Source organism: Salvelinus sp. IW2-2015, linkage group LG20, assembly GCF_002910315.2.
Source record: "Salvelinus sp. IW2-2015 linkage group LG20, ASM291031v2, whole genome shotgun sequence".
In the NCBI taxonomy this organism is placed as follows: Eukaryota; Metazoa; Chordata; class Actinopteri; order Salmoniformes; family Salmonidae; genus Salvelinus; species Salvelinus sp. IW2-2015.
In genome coordinates this window covers 62,091,796-62,111,823 of record NC_036860.1, presented here as the reverse complement: position 1 = coordinate 62,111,823, position 20,028 = coordinate 62,091,796, and the positions used below count along the sequence as shown (strand labels likewise).

Below are 20,028 nucleotides of genomic sequence, written 5' to 3'. Positions count from 1 at the left end.
AATATCTACATAGGCGTACAGAAGCCTATTATCAGCAACCATCACTCCTGTGTTCTAATTGATCGTTGTGTTAGCTAATCCAAGTTTATAATTTTAAAAGGCTAATTGATCATTAGAAAGCCCTTTTGCAATTATGTTAGCACAGCTGAAAATGGTTGTGCTGATTTAAATAAGCAATACAACTGGCCTTCTTTAGAATAGTTGAGTATCTGGAGCATCAGCATTTGTGGGTTTGATTACAGGCTCAAAATGGCCAGAAACAAAGAACTTTCTCCTGAAACTCGTCAGTCTATTCTTGTTCTGCGAAATGAAGGCTATTCCATGCGAGCAATTGCCAAGAAACTGAAGATCTCGTACAACGCTGTGTACTACTCCCTTCACAGAACAGCACAAACTGGCTTTAACCAGAATAGAAAGAGGAGTGGGAGGCCCCGGTGCACAACTGAGCAAGAGGACAAGTACATTAGAGTGTCTAGTTTGAGTACTTTCTGCTCACTTTATTGCATTAGTGAGCCCTCAAATGATACTTTAGCCTAATTTGCTACATAGGTCATCTGCCTTTTTTTCAATTATTTTCCATTGGACAAAAGATTTAACCCACATGTTGGCTTAGTTTTTTTTGTTGCCAAACTAACAATGTCTTACTGTATTTAAATTATTTGATTTGATTTCAACTAACTTATGTTTTAATTCAATTAAGTCCTCAACTGGCAGCTTTTTTGAATAGTACCCGCAAAACACCAGTCTCAACGTCAACAGTGAAGAGGTGACTCCGGGATGCTGGCCTTCCAGGCAGAGTTCCTCTGTCCAGTGTCTGTGTTATTTTGCCCATCTTAATCTTGTATTTTTATTGGCCAGTCTGAGATATGGATTTTTCTTTGCAACTCTGCCTAGAAGGCCAGCATCCCGGAGTCGCCTCTTCACTGTTGACGTTGAAGGCCAGTTTTATTGCTTCTTTAATCAGGAAAACAGTTTTCAGCTGTGCTAACATAATCGCAAAATGGCTTTCTAATGATCCATTAGCCTTTTAAAATGATAAACTTGGATTAGCTAACACAATTTGACATTGAAACACAGGAGTGATGGTTGCTGATAATGGGCCTCTGTAGGACTATGTAGATATTCCATAAAACATCAGCCGTTTCCAGCTACAATAGTCATTTACAACATTAACAATGTCTAGGCTGTATTTCTGATCAATTTGATGTTATTTTAATGGATGAAAGATGTGCTTTTCTTTCAAAAACATTTGAAAGGACATTTCTAAGTGACCCCAAACTTTTGAACGGTAGTGTAATTGTAATGGTGCCCATTATTAGTTCTCAGAACTGACAATTTCAGAGGACATTCTGAGAATGCCTACCTGGAGTTCAGAAAATGTTTCTTTACAGGTCTTGAAAAAACTTGAGAAAGGTGTAGAAAATCAAAAGAATACTGGGCCTTGAACCAAAAGCAGATGAATTGAGCTTAAGGACAGTATTATAAAACATAAATAGATGTATTTATTTTAGGCATTCACAGGGCATTCACAGGATGCCCATTTTTTTTTGTTTTTAGTCAGATACGTCTCTCTGAGAAAATAGTTTGACTATGCGCCAGGGGTCATCTGTAACCAATTCAGGGAACAGAACCAAAAAATGGAAAATAACGAAATTATTTGAGGAACAGAACGGAAAACTAAAGTGATCTATACTGTTCCCGGAACAAAACCGTTATTTTAAAAGTGTGGGAACCAGTTATTAACGTTATTTTACATTCTGGGCATTTTTTTCCAGTCCCACAAAAATCACAACAGCCTATGCAAAGCACTCACTCTGTCACTCAGAAACGTATTCCAGCGTCTGCCTACCAGCTGGAAATCTTAGGCTACCTGCCCCTCCCCTCCCCTCTGAAGCATTGGTTAGCCTACTGTAGCCTACTGACATTACAAACGTAATTAAGAAATTAGGGAGAGAGGTTTAATTACAGAATACTTTTTCAATACTAGTTAAGGATACTTTAGTTATCACATTTCCCATTGGATTTATTAACTACAAAAAGGTAAGATGTGTTTTTAATTCTAGTGCTGCTCTGTGTAACAGTATAACTTTAAACCGTCCCCTCGCCCCGACACGGGCGCGAACCAGGGACCTTCTGCACACATCAACAATGGTCGCCCACGAAGCATCGTTACCCATCGCGCCACAAAGGCCGCGGCCCTTGCAGAGCAAGGGGCAACACTACATCTAGGTTTCAGAGCAAGTGACGTAACTGATTGAAACGCTACTAGCGCGTACCCGCTAACTAGCTAGCCATTTCACATCCGTTACACTCACCCCCCTTTCAACCTCCTCCTTTTCCGCAGCAACCAGTGATCCGGGTCAACAGCATCAATGTAACAGTATAACTTTAAACCGTCCCCTCGCCCCGACACGGGCGCGAACCAGGGACCTTCTGCACACATCAACAACGGTCGCCCACGAAGCATCGTTACCCATCGCGCCACAAAGGCCGCGGCCCTTGCAGAGGAAGGGGCAACACTACATCTAGGTTTCAGAGCAAGTGACGTAACTGATTGAAACGCTACTAGCGCGTACCCGCTAACTAGCTAGCCATTTCACATCCGTTACATCTGCACACACAACCTTGTTAGCTAGTCCTGCACACACAACCCGGTGAGCTGGTCCAACGTTAAACCAACTCTGAAGTTCAAAGATATTTCAGAGTTCCTCCATAGAAGCCGCTCCTCCATAGGTATAATTCTTTGGGCCGAATTCCGATYATGCATGTTATAACAAGATGCCCAGTGCTTCAAGGCAAGCTTCCTCCATCCTCTTTCACTCTCTCCTCACCGTCATCATTTCAGTTGCATCTCACGCCCTACACTGTGACTGGCAGCACAGTGTGTGTGTGTTTGTCTTTCACTATGATTAAACCATGCTATTACGGCAAAATACAAGTTGCTCTTAATGACTTTCCTGTACAGATTAAATCGCTTACCCGCTCCACAGCAAGCTGCTCTATTTTAATTTAACCTTTATTTAACTAGGCAAGTCAGTTAAATAACAAATTCTTATTTACAATGACTGCCTACCCTGGATGATGCTGTGCCAATTGTGCACCGCCCTATGGGACTCCCATTCAAGGCCAGATGTGATGCAGCCTGGATTTGAACCACCTCTTGCACTGAGATGCAGTGCCTTAGATTGCTGCGCCACTCGGGAGTTCAGATAGAGAATTCACTCTATCCTCACTGATTGGTGAAGTAATTTAATATTGAGCTAAATGTATATTTCCGAGGTATAAAAAGGAACAGAAAGATTTCTGACCTTCAGAAACCTGTGGGGGATAAATCTCTCTTCTCTTTTCAGATGCTCTCCAAGCCATTGTGAACACGGGGGCAGATGCACCCAGTCTTGGAGTACCTTCCATTGCAACTGTTCGAACACGGGCTACAGTGGAGCAACATGTCACAGCTGTAAGGAGACCTTGTGTGTTTCTTAAAAATCTTAAAACCACAGTGTTGTTTTTATAACTGAAGAATTCTTTCAAAACCTGTGTGTGTGTGCTTGCTTGCTTGCGATTAGTACGCGCTCGAAGCAGAAGGCGTATATCCAAACTGTAAAGCTAGCGCAGAACTAAACAGACTAAACAGACATACTGTCGAGAGGATATTGTGTTTGTTCCTTAAACATGCACAGAGACAGAGCCAGTTGAATTCAAGGTCAAGCGTCTTATCTCTGATGCCGCAATAGCCTGCTGCAGTGCCAGACCCTTTTGACAAAGCCTCACCATTGATAAGGATTAGGACAAAGCCTTTAATGATGTGAGAGCTTCTCTCGCTCTGTCTCTCTAAGTCCGCTCAGTGTCATCATAAATTGTGTGGAAGATTTGAACGTTAAATTAAGCGACTTGTCAGTCAAACATAATCGCCTCACCATTTAACACATTCACACTTGAGTTGCGTTGAAATTGAAGTGCTGGTGGAGACCGGAAAAGGACTGGTGATTTTCTTTGTCTCTATAATTAAATTGGAATTAAACTTAGATCCATCACAGGAAGTGTTTCAGGTGAGGAGGAAATAAGATATTTACGAGATTGGAGATATCCTGTGTGACTAAACTGTTAGAGGTTGTTAGTTATTATTTTCTGACAAGAGGGGAGGGTTTGTATTGTTTCATACGTTGTGTACGCACATCCAATGACTTGCATGGTGCTCGGTACAAATAGCCAGACAATGACTTGCATGGTGCTCGGTACAAATAGCCAGACAATGACTTGCATGGTGCTCGGTACAAATAGCCAGACAATGACTTTCGGGTCAAAATGGTGCACAGTAAAACAACAGGAGCATTCATCAGTGTACCTATTATTTATTTCATGAGGGTTTGTATTATGCCAGGTCAATGTGTTCTAGTTACAGCAGGGTTTCATAGTCATGTTCAGGGGGAACCACAGAGGTGCACATTTTTGTTCCTGCCCAGCACTTATACACCCGATTAACAAGCTCTTGATTAGCTGCAGGTGTGTCTGTTTTTGGCAGGAACAAAGAATTAACTGAGGAACCCTGCTCAGGGTAACAGTGAAAGGGAATACACTGAATACAACCTCCTGTTAACGTTGTTATTGATGTGGCCTTGTATTAATTATTTATCAGTCAGACATGCCCACTAGCCATTAACCAATGGCTATTCAGAATAACATAGACTGGTATACACATGGTGTGCATCTGAAATGGCATCCTATTCCCTATAAAGTYCACTTCTTTTGACCAGGGCTCCAAAGGCTCTGGTCAAAAGTAGTGCACTATACAGGGAATAGTTAGCCATTACGGACAGAGTCAAAGAAACGGCAACATCTGCAGTGATGGGGCCTGCTTTCCTTAGGGGCACCAGCTAGCGCCCTTTAATCTAGAATGCAATAGTTTTCTGTGCGTCTCCTTTCAAATAATTATGGTTAGCACATCAATAATGTAACAACCTCTGCAACAACAGAACAGACTGCTGGCTCAAACACACACATTACAGCAACAGAACAGACTGTTGGCACACAAAGCTACTGTAAATCAGAGTGGAGAGAGTTGAGTGCCCAAGACAAAGAACGCCTTCGTTGCTCTGCGTCAGTGGAGCCTTGTTGTCTGGCACACCCCAACATGGCTTAGTGTCTTGGAATATAAAAGTTTGTTTTGTTTGCTTTGTGTATGTGTGTGTGTGTGTTCTGTAGGCACACACAATGTCCCTTGGTGTCATAGATTAGAATATGAACATTAGTTTTATTTGCTTTGAGTACTGTATGTATATGTTATGTACACTGAGTATACAAAACATTAAGAACACCCAGTGGTAGAAGAAGTACCCAATTGTCACACTTGAGTAAAAGTATAGATACCTTAATAGAAAGTTACTCGAGTAAAAGTGAAAGTCAGGCAGTGAATTACTACTTGAGTAAAGTCAAAAAGTTTTTGGTTTTAAATACACTTAAGTATCAAAAGTAAAAGTTTGAATCATTTAAAATTCCTATTATTTAGCAAAGCAGATGGCACAATTGTCTTGTTTTTWAAATTTTGCGGATAGCCAGGGGCACACTCCAATACTCAGACATTATTTACAAAAGATGCATTTGTGTTTGGTATACGTATATTCTGTGAGTTAGTTATTAATTTAGAAATGTGAATACATTATAAAGTATCATTGGACAGCCCTTGCCACCCAAAGGCATTAAGTATGCTCCTCAGCTGAAACATTTAAATATTTTCCTCCAAAGCAATCCTAGATGTCAAAATCTTCATAAACAGCATAAATTATAAACAATTGTTTTCTTTCAGGAAGTGGTGTTAAAGACTTGATTTGGGTATTTACATATAGACCACATGCCAGGTCTCAAGTTCTTAACTTATCATACTTACTTTCACATCTAGTGGAAACATGGCAGTGTTTGCTCTAGAAGTTGTTCCTGTGTAATGTACATTTAATTGGAATTCTTGCGCATGTGTCTGTTGGTGGCTGTATTTGTTTCAGTMAATTATTTCAGTCAGTACTAATTTCAGCAGGGGTGGAAAAAGCAGTGAATGTTATACACTGAGTAAGAGTAAAGTCACCCAGTAAAATAGTACTTGAGTAAAACTATTTGGTTTTAAATATACTTACAAGTAGCAAAAGTAAATGTAATTGCTAAAATATACTTAAGTATCAAAAGTAAATGTATAAATCATTTCAAGTTCTTTATATTAAGCAAACTACACGGCACCATGTTATTTTTTTATTTTATTCTAAGGCTAGCCAGGGGCACACTCCAACACTCAGACATCTTTACAAATTAAACATTTGTGTTTKGTGAGTCCGCCTGATCATAGGCAGTAGGGATGACTAGGGATGTTCTCTTGATAAGTATGTGAATTAGATCATTTTCCTGTCCTGCTTATTATTCATAATGTAACGAGTACTTTTGGTTGTGAGCGAAAATGTAGTAAAAAGTTGATATTTTCTTTAGGAATGTAGTGWAATAAAAGTAAAAGTTGTAAAAAATATCAATAGTTAAGTAAAGTACAGATTCCCCCCAAAACTACTTAAGGTGTACTTTAAAGTATTTTTACATAAGTACTTCACACTGGCAGTAGGTAACCTGAGTGTTTGTGTATATTTTCTCCTCCTCAGCTGTCTATGAGAAGTCATGTGAAGCGTATAAACACCAGGGTAACACATCAGGCCTGTATTACATAGATGTGGACGGAAGTGGTCCGATCAAGTCACAGCTGATCTACTGCAACATGACAGGTAACGCCAAACCCACACCCAACACACACAACACACACACAACACACACACACACACCACACACACACACACCAACACACCAACAACACCCACACACACACAACACACACACACACACACACACACACAACACACCACACACACCACACACACACACAACGCTAATTAAACCACTGGATGACGAGCTATGGTTTTCCTGTTACATTATACCACTGCAGGGATAGTTAGGGTTTCCTGCATACATAACCACTGGTGGCAGTGTGACAAATAATCTCCACTCAGTTTTTACTATTTCCTAATGCAAATCTGTTATGACAGAGAAGTAGGGTTCAGCTAAAGTGCCACCAACAATCTGGCATATGGTACTTCCTTATTGCCCGCCAGTGGCAGTTTAGTTATTTCTCTCACTGACGGAAACAGAAAGACACCTCGTTTAGGGGGCTGTTGATGGCTCTCGGTAAGTAACTGAGCTGTGAGCTGTGGCTGGGATCCCAGATCTTCTGACAGGATTTCCATCCTTCAGGGCTGGCACCAGCTGCTATCGGAAACATCTCTTCTTCCCACCCACCCCATCCCCATTTTCACACTGTCTCTGCTATCATTAACATTTTCATAATTATTTCGAATGATCCTAGGATTTCCCTCTGTTCTCTCTCTCTTCTCCTCCAGATAAAACATGGCTGGTGATCCAACACAATAACACGGAGCTAACCAAATTAAAGGCCTCATCTGGGATAAATCAGCATTTAGCCTATTTTAACTATTCTGCCGACGCGGAACAGCTCTGGGCCATAATTACCCAGGCAGAGCACTGCGAGCAGGAAGTCCTCTACCACTGCAGAAAGTCACTCCTCTTAAACACACCAGGTGAATCATTTTTATTAACAGTATTGATCCCAGCCAGCCATAAAGGTCAGGATGATTAAAAACCTGCTCACTCAGTCAACTGTGAGTCAGTGTACGCATCCCAAATGGCACCCTATTCCCTATATGGTGTACTACTTTTGACCAGAGCCGGCAAAAGTAGTGAACTATTTAGGGAATAGAGTGCCATTTGGGAGACACCCTGTGAGAGGGAGTGCTGCTCTCCACCCGCAGAGCTTAAGCAGATGTCACATATTGATTATCGTGCRCATTGTTGCAAATTAATTTCGGTTTTTGGGGGGGGGTTCTTCTATGTAGGCTTACCCGTCATTGTGTTATACTAGAATATTCTTCATTTCTGGATGTGTTATGGTACATGCACTGAGTGAGTTAGCATTTAGGTGATTGGTTTTTGCGTTGATTGGTGTGTRGTTGGTGTTTGCCATATGATATTAATTTGTAATGACTCTTTTAAACCTGCAAATGAACATGAAACAAGGCAACTCACAGCTTCACAATGTAATGGCTGTCCATTAGCTGTCTCGTTACTGTAGAGGGTGACTGAGGGAAGAGGAAAACTATGTCAAAGCTAAATAAATAATGCTGAAAAATGTCAAATGAAGAATAATGAGGGATAGAGTACAGTGTTAGGTTTCTGTTTAAAACCAGACAGCCTGCTTCAGGTGGGGGAACGTGATCAGACGAGTGATGGACAAGAGAATCAATGAGAATGACTTTCTTTTCTCTTTCAAGGCAGCACTCTGGAGTCTGGCCTGTTTTTTMGGGGAAAGTGGTGACTGAAACCATTCTCAATTACGCACTCTCTCTCCTCTTGTTACAGTCTTTTTGTGGAACGTGTCTCTGTTATGTCATTAGTGTCCTCATTGCAAATAGCACCAAATTGATCTTTAGGTAAAACACATCTTGTCTGATCTGTTTTTACATTACTACCCAAACATCTCATGCCCTACATAGTAAATAAATGAACAGGAGTTTGGGAGTCTGTAGTGTTTTTGAACACACCCCTTTGTTAGGTTCTTATTTTTCAGAGTAAATAACTCACGGACACTAGAGAAGCTTGACCAAGTTTTCTTCTTCCCAAAGGGTCGACACAGCTGTATTCAGACAAATAAATAGCTTCCCCCGTGGTGGTATTCATACCCCACTTTGGGTGGAGTCTCCTCCTTATCTCCAAACATTGCATCATTCTTGCTAAGCAGGGAACTAAGTGATATGAGCCTTCAACGGTTTCTCCCCTTATCAGTACTGTCACATGCAATCGTTTTCCCTGCACTCAGCCCCTCATTATGGCACCCCTCATGTCTCTTGTGTAACTAATGTTCCTATACTCTGAGTATAACAATGTTCAAAGTTTACTCCAGAATCCAACACCTTCTAAGTGTGTGTGCGTGTGTGTGTGTGTGTGTGTGTGTCTTTGTCTCAGATGGATCTCCGTTCACCTGGTGGGTGGGTCGTACAGATGAGCCCCAGACGTACTGGGGCGGGGCGGTACCAGGGAGCCAGCAGTGTGGCTGCGGTCTTCAGGGGAACTGCATCGACTCAGACCACTACTGCAACTGTGACGCTGACCGCAAAGAATGGTACAATACCATCACATTCTCTATATGTTTCCCTCAATCTCTTTCTCTCATTCTCTCTCTATCCGCTCCTCTCTTTCTCTCTCTATATATATCTGCTCCCCTCTTTCTCTCTCTCGCTATATATCTGCTCCTCTCTTTCTCTCTATATATATATATCTGCTCCCCTCTTTCTCTCACTGTCTTTCTCTATCTGTTCCCCTCTTTCTTTATATCTCTCTCTATATATATACTTCTTCTTTCTTCCTCCTCTTCTGAACACAAATCACCACTACTCTTCAGCTCCTTTTAGTCCACCCTTCCCTATGTAATGTCTGGATCTCTGCCCCAACATGCTATAGTATACCATCTGCTGTACTCAACACTCAGTGTGATTCTCTACTGACTGAGATTCACCTTTCAATTTTTTATCATATTCAGAAACGGCCTTGTTCTCTCACCGGCATTTATATTTGTTTTCATGAAATGTTTAGAGCCCCCGCAACAGTGATAAGACTACAAGAACATAAACATCACATAGAGTAAACATCATCTGGATGGAGGTTGTTATAATCGGCACAATTTTCTTTTCTATTTCCTGTTGTGATTGTTTGTGCCCRAGTGGTATTTGATAAAGCAATAATCAGAACAGGAAGTAGCTGGACAGAAGGAATGGTTCTATTCTAGGAGTATGAGTCAAATGCCTACATCTCCAAAGATGCAGCAGAAGTATACTGTACTTACAACTCTATTGTATAAAAATAACATTCATCCTACATCTCTGTATGTGTATTTCCTACAACACCAGTAGTGCACAACTCCAGTTCTCGAAGGCTCCCATCCTGCTTCTCGCTCTCACRCTCTCTCTCATATTGATTGGCTATAGATTCCACACACCTGGTAGCCCAAGTAATCAACTTGCCATTGAAATGCAACAAATGGTGTATACTGTTAGCTCTGGAGGACCGAAGCTATACACCTCCACCCAACACCATGTCTCTCATTGATAGCTATACATATTATTGAGAGGAACCAGACCAGCTGCCTGCTATTACTGTCACACTGTGAATCCAGACACAAAGACAACCTACCGTTACTGCGCTTCATAAACTAACCAGAAATCAAATACTCAGGATGGCTGTTAATTAGGTTCAATTGAAGAAAGCAACATAGACGATATACACTGATTTTGATCTGGTCCTTTGTTCCTCTGTTGTTTTAATGCATCCCTCCTCTGTTTTATGTAACCCAGGGCGACTGACTCTGGTCTGCTCACCCATAAGGAGAATCTGCCGGTCAGATGGGTGGTTGTTGGGGATATACAGAGACCTGGGTCAGAGGCAGCCTATAAAGTCGGACCACTCAGGTGTCATGGCGACAGTAAGTATCAAATTATGACATAGTAAAGATAGTCTCACACTCGATCTACATTCTTAGAAAAAAGTGCTACTGTATCTAGAACCTAAAAGGGTTATTCAGCTTATTCACCCTTTCCACAGAGGCTTCTATATGGAACCCAAAACGGTTCWACCTGAAACCAATGTGTACAGCCGTAGAACCCTTTGGAACCCTGTGTATATTCCCAATTATTTATTGGGTATCACCAAAGTTTCGGCACACAGTGCCTTACTCTGGGTTAGAAAGTAAGGATCAAGTCAATTAATCGTTCTACTAAATCAGTCCATTATTTAATCCATTACTGACCCTCCTCCAATAAACTGACTGGGTTTTACTGAATAGTGTMTGCTCGCTTTTGATATATCAGTCAATCTATCACTCCATTATTTCTATATGGACATGGAGTATTTACAATGCACACAGGCTGTGATTCAAACAAATGCAGATAAATGACCTGAGCACTGTAGACTTTACAAGCTACTCCTACGCTGAGTCCTCAGCACAGTCGTTTATTTTCCCATACCTGTTTGATGCTAATGCAACATTCTCTTCCTCTCCATCAATCATCATGTTAATCACTCTGATTATGCACATAACCTAATTATCTGTACCACATTAGCAGAATGGTTACAAAAACAATGTTCTCTCTTTTATGCTCTTATGCTGATGGCGGTAGGTAGTTGTTAATCAGGCAATAATGAATCAAGAGTCCCAATCTCTTTTTTATTCCTAATTGCATCCTTGGTTACCTGAAATATTTATCTTAGTAAATTAGACATAAACGGGGGAAACAGAGGTGGAATATAATTAAGATGAATTGGAAGAAACAGTTGGCCTCTTGTGCCTGACAGTCTCATCAACAGATCATTATTATGAACTGAGAACGAAACAAGTTGAGGACATATACTCTCGAAGCCGATTCTTATTTTGTTCTCAGTCTATTTAGACCTTAGTTTCCAAAAAGCACCCTTTTTCTCAATCAGCACCATGTTATGGTTGTCTCACCTATGTGATTTGTGGTTGTCTTATTTACCTTAGCTGAATGCACTGAGTAAGTCATTCTGGATAAGAGTATGCTAAACGACCAAAATGTATGTACATGTAAATGTATTGATTTCCATCATTTCCTCAGAGAACTTCTGGAACGCAGCATTCTTCAACAAAGAGACGTCATATCTGCACTTCCCCACGTTCCACGGAGAGCTGAGTGCAGACATCTCCTTCCTGTTCAAAACCACCGCCGCTTCAGGAGTCTTCCTGGAAAACCTGGGCATCAAAGACTTCATACGGGTGGAACTCAGCTGTAAGTAGAATGGATGAAGTCGGCTATAATAGAGTGGATAAAGTCAGCTGTAATTAGAGTGGATGAACTCAGCTGTAATAGGGTGGATAAAGTAAGCTGTAATTAGAGTGAATGAAGTCAGTTGTAATAGAATGGATGAAGTTGGCTGTAATAGAGTGGATGAACTCAGCTATAAGTAGAGTGGATGAACTCAGCTATAAGTAGAGTGGATGAACTCAGCTATAAGTAGAGTGGATGATGTCAGCTGTAATAGGGTGGATGATGTCAGCTGTAATAGGGTGGATGATATCAGCTGTAATAGGGTGGATGATATCAGCTGTAATAGGGTGGATGAAGTCAACTGTAATAGGGTGGATGAAGTCAGTTGTAATAGAATGGATGAAGTTGGCTGTAATAGAGTGGATGAACTCAGCTATAAGTAGAGTGGATGATGTCAGCTGTAATAGGGTGGATGATATCAGCTGTAATAGGGTGGATGAAGTCAACTGTAATAGGGTGGATGAAGTAAACTGAAATAGAGTGGATGAAAATCTCCATCTTTTACACCAATTGACTGCACATATTGACTGTTCAGTTTCTGCCATCAAAATAATATAATCAGCATATAAAAATGTACTTAGCATTTCATCATCATATCTTACTCCAATATTTAACTGTTTAATTTATTTTGCCAAGTCATTTATAAACAAAGCAAACAAAGTCGGTGATAAGGTGTCTCCTTGTTTTACACCCGAGGGTGTGGGAAACCAATCTGTACCATATTCATTAACACGCACACAAGCAATTGTTACTTTGTAAGATAACATTTCCCATCAACCCCTGTCTTTAACAAACTATAGGCTAAAATATCCCTATTTGCAAAATCAAAAGCTTTCTGGAAATCAGTGAAACATGCAAAAGTAGGCTTCTCTTTGTGTAATCTATTTCTGATTATTGTACAGACCGTGAAGATATGATCTATACAGGCTCTGGATTTACGAAATACATTTTGTTCATACACCAGAATGTTTTGATCCTCCAAAAAGGCCATTAGCCTATTGTTGAGGATGGATGAATATAATTTATAGACCGAACTTAATAAACTATGCCTCTATAGTTCAGTGGTACTCTCAGGTAATTTTTAGAAGATTTGGGAATGGGATTCACTATAGACTTATACCAAGTGGATGGCAGTATACTGTACTCAAAACAAATTTGGAGCAAATCATATAGGATGTAAATTAATTTAGAGTATTTTAAAACTTTGCAGCGTCAATCACCTTAACTTTTTGTTACCTGAGAACAAACTAGCAAACCCCTTCTCCCACTCTTAAGTACCTGTGTAACATCAGAGTTCAGCCCCCCCCTAGCTCTTCCCTGACTTCCATTATAATTTTCTTATGTAGTTTTTGTCCTACCTTGTTTATTTGGCTCCAAAACGGTTGAGGATTTCTTGTCTGTATCTCCTCAAGACATAATAACTGCCTTCTCTGATATCTCAGTTTGAATAGGTGCAGTCTTTTATCAAACACATGCTGTTTTTTCTAAAACTCCTTCCTACACGGTTCTCTTGTATTCCTATCTTTACACTGTCATTATAAGTACATTCTAGACCATAGGGGGTCCCTTAACTCATCATTCCAACAAGCCTTATTCGGCTTGTAAAATGTCCTGGACTTGGGGGTGTATTTCTATTTTCATAATTGTTTTCCCATTTCAGAATATATGACATCACAAAATGTTTCATACCACACATCTAAATCAAATTTAGTGTCTTGGCATCTTTGCAGAGTTCCACCAGAGTTCCACCATTTCAGGAAACAGAAAGTCATTTCGCACATTTGTTTTCTTATATTTAGGCCTATGCGGGGTATGTACAGTATATTTTGCCCTGAGTGATGCACAGTAATACCTGGTTGAGAAAGTTTGTGGCCAACAGAAAAGATCATAAATAAAAGAGAATTGTCAGGAAGTGTAGATTTTTCTCCAATTTAGTCAAAACATCCACAGTCTTCCACCATTATCCACAGTCTTCCACCATCTGTTAAGAGGGTAACACCTTAAAATCCAAACAAGTTTCTAGACAGTCGTGGAGGTAACTATATAGTCCACCACAGCTTTTCCTTTGCCAGATATGGATGTAAAGTTATCTCTTAAGGGGAATATCCTTCCATTAATAATACACATTTTAGAGTCCTGAAGGAATTCTAATAGTGTTTCCCCATGATGATTAAGAGAGTCATCCAAAGCAACACTCAATGGAATATCATCAATATCATGCACAGTTGAAGTTGGAAGTTTACATACACCTACCTTTGCTGTTGTCTTGGGACTGATTTGCACTTTTCGCACCAAAGTACGTTCATCTCTAGGAGACAGATCGCGTCTCTTTCCTGAGCGGTATGACGGCTGCGTGGTCCCATGTTGTTTATACTTGGGTACTATTGTTTGTACAGATGAACGTGGTACCTTCAGGTGTTTGGAAATTGCTCCCAAGGATGAACCAGAGTTGTGGAGGTCTACACATTTTTTTAAACTTCCGACTTCAACTGTATATAGTCATCTAACCTCCCAATTCGACTGTTAAGATCCCCACATATGTAAATAGCATCTGCTTCTGTATGTAGGTATACTTGACTTAACAAATGCCAATAGAAGGAGGATGCATCTCTACTAGAGGTCGACCGATTAATCAGAATGGCCGGTTAATTAGGCCCGATTTCAAGTTTTCATAACAATCGGAAATCGGTACTTTTGGGTGCCGATTTGCCGATTTGTTAAATTAATTAATTAATTATATTTTTTGTAAAATATTTTTTTTATACCTTTATTTAACTAGGCAAGTCAGTTAAGAACACATTCTTATTTTCAATGACGGCCTAGGAATGGTGGGTTAACTGCCTTGTTCAGGGGCAGAACGACAGATTTTCACATTGTCAGCTCGGGGGATCCAATCTTGCAACCTTACAGTTAACTAGTCCAACGCAATAACGACCTGCATCTCTCTCGTTGCACTCCACAAGGAGACTGCCTGTTACGCGAATGCAGTAAGCCAAGGTAAGTTGCTAGCTAGCATTAAACTTATCTTATAAAAAACAGTGAGTCCCCACTTTAAATCTCTGTCATACTTCTTATTGTTATTATTTGGAACGCTACTCCTCCTACACCGTTTCAGCTAGATAAATCATTCAAACTTTAAAACGTGCAGAGTGGTCAGGACCAGAGTGCTTGATACAACTTTTTTTATATATTTTATTCCTAAGCTTTTTGTCCTTTTTTTGTACATCTTCATTCTCTTTCATGGGATTTCTTCAACATTCTAAAGGTCCCATTGTGACATCACCTCCCAGACGAATCAGCTACTTTGACCACTTTCCCAAACAGTTAGACAAAAAGTATAGGAAGGTCCTCTATGTCTCTGATAATCAAATCGGTACAAAAATAACACATACGAATCAAAAGATAGCGGTTTTATCGCATCATTTTCTCAAACTTTTTATAAATAACTGKKATTTTTACCACTTTCCCAAAAAGTTAGACAAAAAGTTAGAGCMTATGAAATGTTCCTTTTATTCTCTGCTATTCGAATCGGAACAACAATATCTGCTTCTAATCTAGCGATACAGCTATTTCAGTAACCGCATTAACAATTTTTTCCCAAAACATTTTACAAACAACTGCAATTTTGACCACTTTTCCAGCACTTTAGACATCAATTTAAAGGGTATGAAATCATYGTCTACTTCTCTGGTATTCAAATCTGGAACATAATTACAAAAGTTAGTGGTTTGTCTGAGTTTAGAGTTACGAAAGTAGCTACAGTAGCTAATGCCAGCTAACAGCTCTATTAGTCTCGTCATTGAGCAGCCCAAATGGAGATGTTGCTATGGATACTCACACTTGCAGAGGAGCGCATGGGGCAGCGCACAGAGTGATGGACAGATAAAGACAATCAGCTATGGATACTGACAGAGGAAGTTACTGTATTTCTAATTTRGGGTTGCGCAATCGGGCCCGGGTAGGGTAGGGCCGGAACATAGGCGGTAGGACTCGCACTAAAATGTCATTCCTTTCTACTTTTCTTTCAAAATTCTGACCACTTTCCCAACAGGTTAGACAGAAACAGAGTGGATGACATCTTCCTCTACTTCACTGCTATTCCTCCCTCTGTTCCAGCCATGTGGTTCCTTCTTGACTGTCACTCCATCCTTTGGAGGCTTGAAACACTGAAACTGGCTGAAAATCATAGTCCAGACCTATAATCATGTATCAGTGTTATTTTATTATTGTATGTTTTGCTTTTTCAAGCACTTTGAGATAATTTTTTGTAATGAAAGCGTTAGAGAAATCAATTATTATTATTAAAAACAAACTTAATTTACACTGAACGTTTTACAAAAGTAAATCATACTTTTATTTATCTGAAACCAACAGCATGAATGATTCATAGTTGCTTTGCTTTCCTAAGAGTGTGGTCCACATTATCCTATCCTTTTATTCCCATCTTGTGACAGAAGACTGCTTTGTCCTGTCTTCTTCTTTCAGTTTTCACACCAAACAATTGTAGGTTAGACATTTGAATATGAATGAGAGTTGTGTAGCCTGTTCAGTTCAGTCAGTCTGTCTTTCTTTACTCCACACAAAGAATGTTTGAAATGAAAACAAAGTTGTCTCCAATCCTACTACCATGTTCCTAGCTAGGTTGAAGACAGGGGAGAACGACTACCATTGAAGCCAAGGAAYTGAAACGACCGTGGTACTGCAGGCATTGTTAGCAGAAAACATGATCCCCCATTATAGTGAATGTAAAAATGTAGATCTTCGTGGTCAATCTTTGTGTAAATAAATAAAACATTCAAAGACACTCATGGTACCAATAATTGCTTCTAATACACCAGATATATGTCCTTGGACCGATTATTTAAAAATGGCACACAGAAGAAGTTAAAAGGATAATTTTGTTGCTAATTGCAGTACCACAGTTGGCCTTCAACTATTTTATTTTACTAGGAAAGTCAGTTAAGAACAAATCCTTATTTTCAATGACAGCCTAGGAACAGTGGGTTAACTGCCTWGTTCAGGGGTAGAACACCAGTTTTTTGTACTGTCAGCTRGGGGATTTGATCTTGCAACCTTTTGGTTACTAGTCCAAAGCTCTAACCACTAGGCTACCTGCCGCCCCAAATAACTAGAGTAACTTGAGTTGCATTGTGATCTGATTGTGATCAGATCTTCTTGACCACCTCTGGAGGTAGTCAGGGACACATTATGTCTGGATATCTTACAAGTGTAAACAGATCTGGACAATCAAATAATTTAAATCAATTAAAATTATTCCACTTTCTAAAATCACTGACAGGTGGCACCATTGACTGATGGAATCATTATGTGTCTTAATATTTATTTATTTATTTTATTTTATAAGAATAGCTAAATATTTTGCATACAGGGACGGACCAGGTAATCTGGTCACAATGCGGACACAGTGGACGGATATGAGACACATTTTAATACCATGTGTAGACATATTTCGGAAAATGTGGGCACAGTCAGAATGTGGACAAGATCAGATTGGTATACTATGAAGCAAGCTAAATCTACTCAGGATATTATAAAGCTAGCCAGCTTCAGTTAGATTCATATTCCAGGTCAGGCTTCATACGTACTAAGATGGTGGATATTACTCGTCCGCTGAACTCTTAATTGAGAGAATGCTGAAACATCAATACATGGGCAAGTCAGCGCCACATTTTCATTTGTGCCGAAATAAAAATAAAGTTATCTTCCAAATTCAGCAGGCTGTGGTGTGAAGTAGGCTTTGAGAAGTGACGTCTTTATTGWATTACTGCATGAGCACCTTTTTCCCACTCCTATCACTCCTTCTGAACAGCTTGTTGTGAAAGATGGCTGCTGTTTTTTTGGCTCTTAACCAACCGTGCCATTTTGTTTGTTTTTTTGCATTGTTTGTAACTTATTTTGTACATCATGTTGCTGCTACGGTCTCTTATGACTTCAAAGAGCTTCTGGATATCAGAACAGCGATTATTCACCTCGAATTGGACAAATAATTTGTTAGACTGGTTAGACACGAGGCYGGGGCCTATGTATATTTGTAAACAACAGCTGGTGCACGATATCTAAGGAAGTCTCGAGGTTTTGCTCGCCTGAGGTAGAGTATCTCATGATAAACTGTAGACCACACTATTAACCTAGAGAGTTWTCATCTGTATTTTCGTAGCTGTCAGACTGATGTTGGCACTAAAACCACACTCAATGAGCTGTATACCGCCATAAGCAAACAGGAAAACACTCATCCAGAGGCGCCGCTCCTAGTGGCCGGGGACTTTAATGCAGGGATGTTAAATGTGCAACCAGAGGGAAAAAACTCTAGACCACCTTTACTGCACACAAAGAGACGTGTACAAAGCTCTCCCTCGCCCTCCATTTGGCAAATCTGACCATTAATTCTATCCTCCTGATTCCTGCTTACAAGATAAAATTAAAGCAAGAAGCACCAGTGACGTGGTCTATAAAAAAGTGGTCAAATGAAGCAAATGCTAAACTACAGGACTGTTTTGCTAGCACAGACTGGAATATGTTCCGGGATTCTTCAAATGGCATTGAGGAGTACACCACATCAGTCACTGGCTTCCTCAATAAGTGCATCGGTGAAGTCGTCCCCACAGTGACTGTACGTACATACCCCAACCAGAAGCCATGGATTAAAGGCAACATTCGCAGCGAGCTAAAGGGTAGAGCTGCTGCTTTCAAGGAACAGGACTCTAACCCGGGAGGTTATAAGAAATCCCGCTATGCCCTCTGACGAACCTTTAAACAGGCAAAGCATCAATACAGGACTCCGACGCTCGTTGGATGTAGCAGCCTTGCAAACCATTACAGACTACAAAGGGAAGCACAGCTGAGAGCTMCCCAGTGACACGAGCCTACCAGACAAGCTAAATAACTTCTATGCTCGCTTCGAGGCAAGTAACACTGAAACATGCATGAGAGCATCAGCTTTTCCGGACGACTGTGTGATCATGCTCTCTGCAGCCGATGTGAGTAAGACCTTTAAACAGGTCAACATTCACAAGGCCGCAGGGCTAGACAGATTKCCAGGACGTGTACTCTGAGCATACACTGACCAACTGGCAAGTGTCTTCACTGACATTTTCAACCTCTCCCTGACTGATTCTGTAATACCAACATGTTTCAAGTAGAACACCATAGTCCCTGTGGCCAAGAACACTAAGGTAACCTGCTGAAAGGACTACAGACCCGTAGCACTCATGTCTGTAGCCATGAAATTAAACACCATAGTGCCCTCAACGCTCATCCCTAAGCTAAGGACCCTGGGACTAAACACCTCCCTCTGCAACTGTATCCTGGACTTCCTGACGGGCCGTCCCCCGGTGGTAAGGGTAGGTAACAACACATCTGCCACGCTGATCCTCTACACAGGGGCCCCTCAGGGGTGCGTGCTCAGTCCCGCCCTGTACTCCCTGTTCACTCATGACTACACAGCCAGGCACGACTCCAACACCATCATTAAGTTTGCCGATGACACAAGTGGTAGGCCTGATCACCGACAATGATGAGACAGCCTATAAGGAGGAGGTCAGAGACCTGACCATGTGCTGCAAGGACAACAACCTCTCCCTCAATGTGATCAAGACAAGGGAGATGATTGTGGACTACAGGAAAAAGAGGACCGAGCACGTCCCCCTTCTCATCGACGTTGCTGTAGTGGAGCAGGTTGAGAGCTTCAAGTTCCTTGGTGTCCGCATCACCAACAAACTAACATGGTCCAAGCACACCAAGCCAGTCATGAAGAGGGCACGACAAAACCTATTTCCCCTCAGGAGACTGAAAAGATTTGGCATGGGTACTCAGATCCTCAAAGGTTTCTACAGCTGCACCATCGGGAGCATCCTGACTGGTTGCATCACTGCCTGGTATGGCACCTGATCGGCCTCCGACAGCAAGGCACTACAGAGGGTAGTGCGAATGACCCAGTACATCACTGTAGCCAAGCTTCCTGCCATCCAGGACCTCTATACCAGGCGGTGTCAGAGGAAGGCCCTAGAAATTGTTAAAGACTCCAGCCACCCTAGTCATAGACTGTTCTCTCTGCTATTGCATGGCAAGTGGTACC

The 20,028-nt window shown here is 40.9% G+C and overlaps 1 protein-coding gene across 1 annotated transcript in view; it reads left to right on the top strand.

Moving 5' to 3' along the window:
• Positions 1–20,028, top strand: part of cntnap3 (contactin associated protein family member 3) — a 188,607-nt gene that overhangs the window by 117,527 nt on the left and 51,052 nt on the right. Inside the window, 6 exon segments of the mRNA XM_070449559.1 lie at positions 3,351–3,457; positions 6,633–6,752; positions 7,422–7,619; positions 9,061–9,217; positions 10,446–10,573; positions 11,724–11,894. Of these exon segments, the coding sequence (XP_070305660.1) occupies positions 3,351–3,457; positions 6,633–6,752; positions 7,422–7,619; positions 9,061–9,217; positions 10,446–10,573; positions 11,724–11,894 (881 nt within the window).